At 31.0% G+C, this 9,092-nt stretch overlaps 2 protein-coding genes and 1 pseudogene across 3 annotated transcripts, besides 14 other annotated features; 1 reads left to right on the plus strand and 2 right to left on the minus strand.

Moving 5' to 3' along the window:
• Positions 1–867: part of a mobile genetic element that runs on past the window's edge.
• Positions 868–905: a terminal%2Cinverted (terminal inverted repeat of MuDR-5_TvMULE4 transposon ID:TVAGG3_0092590).
• Positions 868–2,575: a mobile genetic element.
• Positions 1,080–1,736, minus strand: TVAGG3_0092600 (MULE transposase domain-containing protein; the record flags this gene model as incomplete). Its single annotated transcript, XM_001288887.1, has 1 exon — positions 1,080–1,736. The coding sequence occupies one exon, from the start codon at positions 1,734–1,736 to the stop codon at positions 1,080–1,082; it is 657 nt and encodes a 218-aa protein (XP_001288888.1).
• Positions 2,538–2,575: a terminal%2Cinverted (terminal inverted repeat of MuDR-5_TvMULE4 transposon ID:TVAGG3_0092590).
• Positions 2,576–2,864: a mobile genetic element.
• Positions 2,837–2,864: a terminal%2Cinverted (terminal inverted repeat of MuDR-2/MuDR-2B_TvMULE3 transposon ID:TVAGG3_0092610).
• A 276-nt stretch (positions 2,865–3,140) lies between these two features.
• Positions 3,141–3,178: a mobile genetic element.
• A 1,302-nt stretch (positions 3,179–4,480) lies between these two features.
• Positions 4,481–4,518: a mobile genetic element.
• Positions 4,481–4,518: a terminal%2Cinverted (terminal inverted repeat of Banshee-A3 transposon ID:TVAGG3_0092630).
• A 1,173-nt stretch (positions 4,519–5,691) lies between these two features.
• Positions 5,692–5,728: a mobile genetic element.
• Positions 5,692–5,728: a terminal%2Cinverted (terminal inverted repeat of Banshee-A3 transposon ID:TVAGG3_0092640).
• Positions 5,729–7,071: 1,343 nt separating this feature from the next.
• Positions 7,072–8,080: a mobile genetic element.
• Positions 7,582–8,080, plus strand: TVAGG3_0092660 (annotated as a pseudogene). Its single transcript has one exon. A coding segment is annotated over exon 1 (499 nt).
• Positions 8,081–8,104: 24 nt separating this feature from the next.
• Positions 8,105–8,170: a mobile genetic element.
• A 174-nt stretch (positions 8,171–8,344) lies between these two features.
• TVAGG3_0092680 (uncharacterized protein) lies at positions 8,345–8,656 on the minus strand (the record flags this gene model as incomplete). Its single annotated transcript, XM_001303289.1, has 1 exon — positions 8,345–8,656. The coding sequence occupies one exon, from the start codon at positions 8,654–8,656 to the stop codon at positions 8,345–8,347; it is 312 nt and encodes a 103-aa protein (XP_001303290.1).
• Positions 8,657–8,775: 119 nt separating this feature from the next.
• Positions 8,776–9,092: part of a mobile genetic element that runs on past the window's edge.

Genomic DNA, 9,092 nt, shown 5'->3' on the forward strand with positions numbered 1-9,092 from the left:
CTTAATATTTTACATACGAATCAATTATCTTTGGTTAAAAGGTAGAATTATTGGCTATGATGTACTGATTCATGATCAGTACATCATAGCCAACAATTCCTTATATAAAGTTCAAAAACTTGGGTGCAATCAGAACTGATTTCACACAAGTTTTTGAACTTTCTTGAGGGAATGGAAGAGTAAGAGGTATACATTATGAATATATACCTCTTACCCTTCCATTCCCTCTCTGACAGCGGAAAACTTTGTCTGAATGTTAAACTATTCAGACAAAGTTTCCCGCTGTCAGCGAAAGAATTGTTCCATCTGGTGCATAGAGTGTGAATCTATGCACCAAATGGAGCAAGTCCCTCGCGAAATTGCCAAAACTTGCGTCGCATTTCAAAGATTGCGACCCAAATTTTGGCGATTTCTAGTAGAGATGGAGTATTTTGAGTCACTGACCTATATGCAGTGGCTCAAAGGGCTCCATCTCTACTTTGAAGCAAGGAAACTTTCCTCGAAATTTTGATAATTTGAAGAAAGTTTTCAAGCAATTAACAAAGGATTACTCGCTATGAGGTAAAAATTCTAGATTTTCACCTCATAGCGAGAGCTTCCCTTTCATTGCTTGAAAACTTTCCCCAGCTTCAAAATTGTGGAAAGGGCTGTAAAGTCGACTCCGATACCAGCAGGTACCAGAGTATTTAAAAGAGAAGCCCTCGCACGAGTTTCTATGAAGACCTTCTCATTCAAGAAGATCTTAATAGAAAATCGTACGAGGGCATTGGAAACTCGCGTCTGGTACATGTTGGTACCAGAGTGTTTGAGATTTGAAGACTCTGGTACTAACATGTACCAGAATTTATGATGAATTTAAGATGGACCGAGTGGGGGACAAACTCGCCCATTGTCACTTTTTTATTAACCTTAAACTTGTAATTTTCATTATTTTTAATTAACCTTATTTCTTTCCCAATTCCTGATTTATTTTATTCACTTACTATTAAAAGTCACATTTTAATAAAATATAATAATTTATTTATAGCATTTTTTACTATACTGTAATAAAAAATTAATTATAATAAATTAAATGTTTATTAAATCAAATGTTTTCTTTGCAATAATATTTTTAATGTTGAGTAAACAATGTTTGGATCAAGTGTATCATTTTTCAGACCTTTCTGAACAGCTTCAAGCATACTGATGCATTCGACTTTTTTAAATTGTGTTATTTCTTCGAAATCTCTTGTGACTTTTTTGATAACTTTAACACTTCTCTCTGAATCCAGACCTTTAATTTGCAACTTAATCAGGAATGAAGGAACAACACTGGAATATAACTCGATGACAAGTTCATCGAGTCGAAGATTTCGCCTTTCTGGGAAGTACTGGTGCTTCAAAACCTTGAAATGTGATTCCGAGATGTTGTTTGTTCCATCTCCTTCATTTCTATAGCGAAGCATCCACCTGTCAAGATGATGGCGCCACTGTTGGTCAAAGTATTCACGGGCAGCAGGTTCCTCATTTAAAATTTCTTCTAAATTGTTGTTAACTTCATCAGGATCAATTTCTTCCTCTTCAGAACCAAAGACCAATAACTTCATTAAGTTATAGAAAGTTTCGAAGTTGGAACGATCTTGAAACTTTTCAGCCTTTCTCATGACAGCGCGCAACACATGAACGCCACACCAAATGATCTGGCATAAGGGGATGGCTGTTTCAACAGCATTTGTGATTTGAGGTGCGCAGTCCATTGAAAAATAAGATGGTTCGCGATTGATGGAGCCAAAATATGCTGTGAGACAAACTTGTATATTTTCACTTGTGTCGGGCCAAACGAAAAAATACAAAAACGGAAAAACAATTGATTCCGCGAATTTGCCAGTGACGGCATAAAATGGTATGCGAGAGCGCAAGAGCTTATAAGTGGAATCAATTATGATCTTTGAAAATTAGGTGAAATAAAACTAAACATAAATGTAAAACTAGGGATATGAAATTTTGGTTGTACACCACTTGTATGTGCCGGATACCATTGTGTCAAATTTTTTCTGAAATTAACTTTAAAAGTACTAAGTAAGATCATGAGATATAGCAATATATGTTTAAACCAACTTATATTTTGGTTGTACACCACTTGTATGTGCCGGATACCATTGTGTCAAATTTTTTCTGAAATTAACTTTAAAAGTACTAAGTAAGATCATGAGATATAGCAATATATGTTTAAACCAACTTATATTTTGGTTGTACACCACTTGTATGTGCCGGATACCATTGTGTCAAATTTTTTCTGAAATTAACTTTAAAAGTACTAAGTAAGATCATGAGATATAGCAATATATGTTTAAACCAACTTATATTTTGGTTGTACACCACTTGTATGTGCCGGATACCATTGTGTCAAATTTTTTCTGAAATTAACTTTAAAAGTACTAAGTAAGATCATTTATTTTTGCATAATATAATGCCAATATGGTTTCTTTTGATTTTATTTCATTTATAAGCAAATCAGATTTACCCAAAAACTCCACTCCATAAGCGTTCATTTGCTAAATTAAAAAGTGACAATGGGCTAGTCTGTCCCTTTCTCAGATGGACCATTATAAAATGGTAGCGGTTTGTTTCAAAAATTTTTAGATGAGATTTGCATAGATATAGATTATATGATTTATACATATGAAAAATAATATATAAAAATATAATTTTGAGATAATTATGTAAATAATATTTTAAATATTTGAATTTGAGGTATAATTTTATAGTAAAATATATTATAAAGAGTATTTATATAAATATTGTAAGATAATATAAGTAATAAAAATTGAGACCCCTCTCAGTTTTTGATGTTTTGTCACTTTTTCGGTAATTCTTATTGTTTCTACATAGATAGAATCAGTACCTCGCAGACTCTAGTTCTCTATATGGCGCCGAGAAATTTTGGTGAAATGCGACGACATTTCACCAAAATTTTCTCGACGCCATAGGATGAATTGGAGGGTGTGAGATACTATTACATATAATAGTACTCACACCCTCCAAAACCTCGAAAATCTCAAAATTTCCTGCAATTATCATCAACTTTGCATAGCACAATCGGCCAAAAATTCATTCAATTGTCCTTCTTCTCAATATTTCTTAACTCTTTCGAGTGTGGTAGAATTTACGAAAAAGTGACACTAGAAAAGTGACACTTAACCTTAAATTTCCAAACACTATTTTTTGATTGTATTTTGTTATTTATATATTTATATATATAAATATATTTATATAAATATATTTATATATGTATATATTTATATATGTATATATTTATATATGTATATATTTATATATGTATATATTTATATATGTATATATTTATATATGTATATATTTATATATGTATATATTTATATATGTATATATTTATATATGTATATATTTATATATGTATATATTTAAAAGACGGTGGTTCACCAACATGATTATGAAAATGATGTCCATTTACAAATCTGTATTGATTAGATTTCATTTCAAAGGTAAAGTTAGCACTACAACTTCCCCATCTACAGTAATGTCTAATAATTGTTACTCCATCTGAATTCAAATGCGAATCTTTCCGATAATTGCAGTTAGCACGCATCTCTGCTTGAACTCCATATTGAAGATAATGAATGAAATCAATATATTGTTTTGTATCAGTAAGGGGAGCAGGAACAGATTGATTCATTTAAAAAATAAAAAAAGTGAGAATTGTAAATAATTAAGGTTAATATTGAATAAATAATACATCAAACTAGTTTTAGAGTTGATAGTAAGAAGCTAAGAACAGTACCAGTAAGATACAGCAGTAGTAGCTGCTTCATGCTGCATTGAGTATTGTTGAATAATTTGAAGTAGTGGTTTTTGAAATCAGCACCCCTATGAGAGCGCTGGCGACCGAAACACCACTAGTAAGATTCTGTATTAGAAACTGCTTCATGCTGTGTTGAGTAAGCTTCGATGTCTTTATCAGACCACCTTTAAATTAACCACTCACATTCTCACTGTGGTCCATCTAAAATTTGTAAACTTTATGACATAAAATTATATTATATGCAGGATCCCACCTATTACTTAATCTTTTTGGAATAAATGTTTTATAATATTTATCGATTGATTGTAATTTTTTGTATAAAAAAAGTTTTTTATTTATATTAAAAATATATTCGGTTAATGATATTATCTTATAATTTGTAAATAAATCTAGTAATAAAATAACTTTAATAGTTGATGTCACTTTTTCGAAAATTCTGTTTTTTTCGCAATTATCATCAACTTTGCATAGCACAATCGGCCAAAAATTCATTCAATTGTCCTTCTTCTCAATATTTCTTAACTCTTTCGATTTCTTTCAAAATATCTTTCAATAATCTTTCAATGATAAATATTATACAAAAACGATTAGTATGAAACTTGTTTGCATTTTAAAAATATTTTATATTTCTGTTTTTATTTCAATTTTTATATTTTTATTTGTTGTAAACAGAAATTCATCAAAAGTGACACCTCAGAAAAGCTAAAATATTGAATTTTTGAACTTTTGATAGAGCACGTTTTTAAATATTAATTAAAGTAAATGTATATTTTGTAAAGATTCTTTTTAATAAGAAAGTAAAATTTTGAAGAAGAACACAAAATCTTCTGAAAAATAATATCACATAAACTCATATTATTTTCTAATATATAACTATTTTATATAAAAATCAAATTCAATGATCTTAAAAGCGAAGGATAAACCTCAAAATTTACGAATATAATGAGTGGGAATATAATGCTTATCTATCATAAAACCATATGAAATATCAATTTTTGCTTTACGCCTAATTTTTGACGACAATTAGCAAAAAATGTTAAATGTTAACACTCAGTCCATTTGAATATGAAAATAAAATTGACTTTGATTAAATGTTTTTATTTATCATGCAATTCTTCTTGCGACTAAAGATTTGAATAAAATTTCAAAAAATAAGATAGCTTAAAAAATAATATACGGTAGTGTTTACTAATAGATGAATAGTATATAAATTCTATTAAAATGGATTTGATCCAAAAAATATAAAACCAAAAATAATTGTTATAATTTAAATGAAGAAGTAATTTAAAACGATTTTATTTATGATCAAATTTTATATATTTTTTGGATCAAATCCATTTTAATAGAATTTATATACTATTCATCTATTAGTAAACACTACCGTATATTATTTTTTAAGCTATCTTATTTTTTGAAATTTTATTCAAATCTTTAGTCGCAAGAAGAATTGCATGATAAATAAAAACATTTAATCAAAGTCAATTTTATTTTCATATTCAAATGGACTGAGTGTTAACATTTAACATTTTTTGCTAATTGTCGTCAAAAATTAGGCGTAAAGCAAAAATTGATATTTCATATGGTTTTATGATAGATAAGCATTATATTCCCACTCATTATATTCGTAAATTTTGAGGTTTATCCTTCGCTTTTAAGATCATTGAATTTGATTTTTATATAAAATAGTTATATATTAGAAAATAATATGAGTTTATGTGATATTATTTTTCAGAAGATTTCATTCTATATGCCTATGAAAAGTACTCTCAAAACTAACTTTTTCCTAATTATAATTAAATCTAGAATATTGTATTATGCTTAGTATTATTTCAATTTTCTCATTCAATTTAGAATTTACAAATGTCAAAAAATTGAGAGCTGTCACTTTTGATGAATTTCTGTTTATTACATATTTTCCTTTTTTTAGATGAAACTTATTTGTTTACCAATATTCCTTATTTTATAAAATTTTTCAATTGAATACTACAATAATTTTATCTCTCCTTTATTAAATTTTCGATTTTTATGTTAATTCTAATTCTTTGCACTATTTCTTGTCTAAATCTTCTAAATTTTTATTTTAATTTAATTTGACACATAATCATCCTTTTAATTTTCGATTCAAATCCTTATCCTCTTCATTATTTTTCAATAATTTTTTTATCGTAATTTGTAAAATTCGTTCTTTTATAGCTGTTTAAATAATCCAAAACCATGATATTTATTATTGTTAATTATTCCTAATCATGTTTTTTCCATTAATTTTAATTTTTTATTTTCTGAACCATTTAAATTAATTTTGTTAAGAATATTTTTTCAATATAGACTTCTGAAATAATTAAATTATTCTCAAATTCTCACAAATTATTTCATTTCAAATTTGTTTAAAATGAATTTGTACACTTAGTTGATTCAGCTTGGCTTGAAACAGCTCTAGCACAGATTCAAAGGCGCACACCGTTAGCCATTGTTCTCACAAATGTTCCATTAGTCAACAACACTATTCGTTCATCAATTAACAAGATAACATTTTACAAAGCTCTCTTATGTAATAGACTAATTACTATTGAAGAGTACTTACATCATACATACAAACTTCAAGAGTTTACTACTTTCTACATTAAATATAATAATCGACTCTACGAGTGTTCATCCATTTTGAAACACAGAGATGACACTCTCCTTACCGATTATTTGATATTACAAAGTTCAAACGACTCTCGTATACAGGAAGAACCCTCATCAGCCAGCACTCCTCTACAACGCCAGCTTTCATCAGCCAGCACTACCAACTCTGTTCCACAGCAACAGCTCTCAACAGCCAACGCTCCTCTTCAACGCCAGCTTTCATTAGCCACCAGTACCAACACTCCCCCACAGCCACAACTCTCTGCCAACACCCAGACACAACGCCAGCTCTCTGCCAACTCTCTTCCACAGCAACAACTCTCTGCCAACACCCAGACACAACGCCAGCTCTCTGCCAACACCTCGGCACAGCAACAACTCTCTGCCAACACTCCCCCACAGCAACAGCTCTCTGCCAATACTCAGCCTCAGCCTCACCCATCTGTGTCTATTCCCCTTAAGCGCGGGAGACCCAAAGTTAATGTACCAAAAGATCTTAAGGTAACTATTAGAAACCTAATTGAGCAGCATGGCCATCTTGGAATAATCTCCGCCTATAACCAAATAAATAAAGATATCGAATATGCCAAATCTCATTTTGAGGCATTTTTGGACATGAAGACGGGTATTGTTCCACAGCCAACGCCTACCCAAGCATGGTTCTCCGCTATTGAACGTTTTAAGCCCCTGAATCAAATTTCTTCCACAATTCCTTCCGGACTTATGATTGAAGAGTCTCCATTATCATTTCCATCTGAGCTGAGGAACATTAAATATCTTACAAACCCTCTTCCACATCCCCCTCAAGACATATGGTAGAAAGAGCTTTTAGAGAGCTAGGCTTGGCACGTCCAAGGGGACCCTATCGGCCAAAAGGAAAGACAAGATACTTAGCTGCCTTTCCTAACCAAATATGGCACGTTGATATCCACTTTCTTGGCAAAAAGAGAAGTCAGATTCTTTATGCTGTGATTGATGACTGCACAAGGCTCATCATAGAATGGCAGCATCTTTCGTCAAAACATGCTAGCCAAACAGTGAAAGTAATTAAGAGAGCAATAGCCTGTTATGGACAACCACATACAATTTGGTCTGATAATGGCGGCGAGAATAAAGGCGAGTTCCTAAAGGCTATGAGGGTTCGGGGGATCAATAATGTATATATTGTCCCCCATTGCCCATACCAAAATTGGAAAATCGAGCGCCTGTGGCCTAACATAGAGAGCAGAGAGTTGTCATGGGCAAAGATTCAACAATGGGTTGAGTACTATAATGCTAAACCTCATCTAGCATTACCAACTCATTATGTGAATGGAAAACAAATTCACTATAGCCCATCTGAAATGTGGAAGAAACTTCCAATTTGGAAGAGGGGAATGCCGGCAAAATGGATTGTGGATGGAGTCTCTCAAGATTTTCTTCCAGGTTCACTTATGGCTAATGAGATGCCAGAGCTCCAAGCAATCGAAGAAGATGAATGGGAAAAAGAAGGCGAGGAAGTTGAAGAAGAAGATAGTAATGAAAAGAAGAATAGAAGTAAATTAAGAAGAAGAATATCAAGAAGATTATGAAGAAGAATATCAAGAAGATTATGAAGACCCTTATGAAGAAGATTATGATGATTCATTTTAATATTACAAATAAAATGTCACTTTTTCTATTTTTGACACGTAAAGTTATCACTTTTCTGTCAAACCGTTTTTATCGCTTTCGTATATAACACTAAAAATATTCAGCTCCTGTGACTATTCTAGAATCTAACAACTCTTAAATTTGATATGTTTCATTTTTATTTTTGGGCATTTCGTTAAATGTACATCTGAATAAATCATATTCGATGGCCTCATACATTAATGTGTTTTCATCTGGACAATTGAGATCTTTGATCATCTTCTCCTATTTATTATAGTTTGCCTTCTCGAACCTTCTTTCCATCCTCTTTAATGTTATAAGGATACTCTCAACATTATCTTGTATGTAGACGTATTTGGATCTTTGTTCTTCAACATGCTGATCTTTGCTCTGGTCTAGGGCAATTTGGCTGTATTCATACTTAGATTGCATTATTTCCAACTCATGCTCTGTTCTGTGTAAGTTCTTCTTTAACGTTGAAATTGATTGTTCAAGATCTTTTATTTGTTCCTGATCTTTTGTATGCTGTGATCTTGATAGCTTTGTTCTGAGTAGTTCTTGCTCGAATACACTCATATATTACTTATATAATTTTGTTATGTTGAGGCAATAGAATATGCACATAAGAACATTTGATCTAAATATTGACTTCTGATAAATTCATATTGTGAATAACTTGGGTCCAAAAATATCTTTGTTGTAAACGAAAATGATAAAAACGGTTTGACAGAAAAAGTGATACTTTACATGGCAAAAAATAGAGCCTTACTTTTGAGATACTTGAGATTGAAACTGAATCTTATGAGGCGGTGATCTTGAATCACTACCTCATAAGGTTCAGTTTCATATAAAATTTGTTGCAATTTGTTATTCTTTTGCAATTATTTCTTATAAGATTTTACATCTTTTAGCGGGGAATGTTTGTTATCATGTATATATTATAAATATCTACACGATAACGAACATTCCTCGCTAAATTGCTGAGAAACTTTGAGGAAATGTCGAACAATTT

This window comes from Trichomonas vaginalis, chromosome IV, assembly GCF_026262505.1.
Source record: "Trichomonas vaginalis G3 chromosome IV, whole genome shotgun sequence".
In the NCBI taxonomy this organism is placed as follows: domain Eukaryota; phylum Parabasalia; order Trichomonadida; family Trichomonadidae; genus Trichomonas; species Trichomonas vaginalis.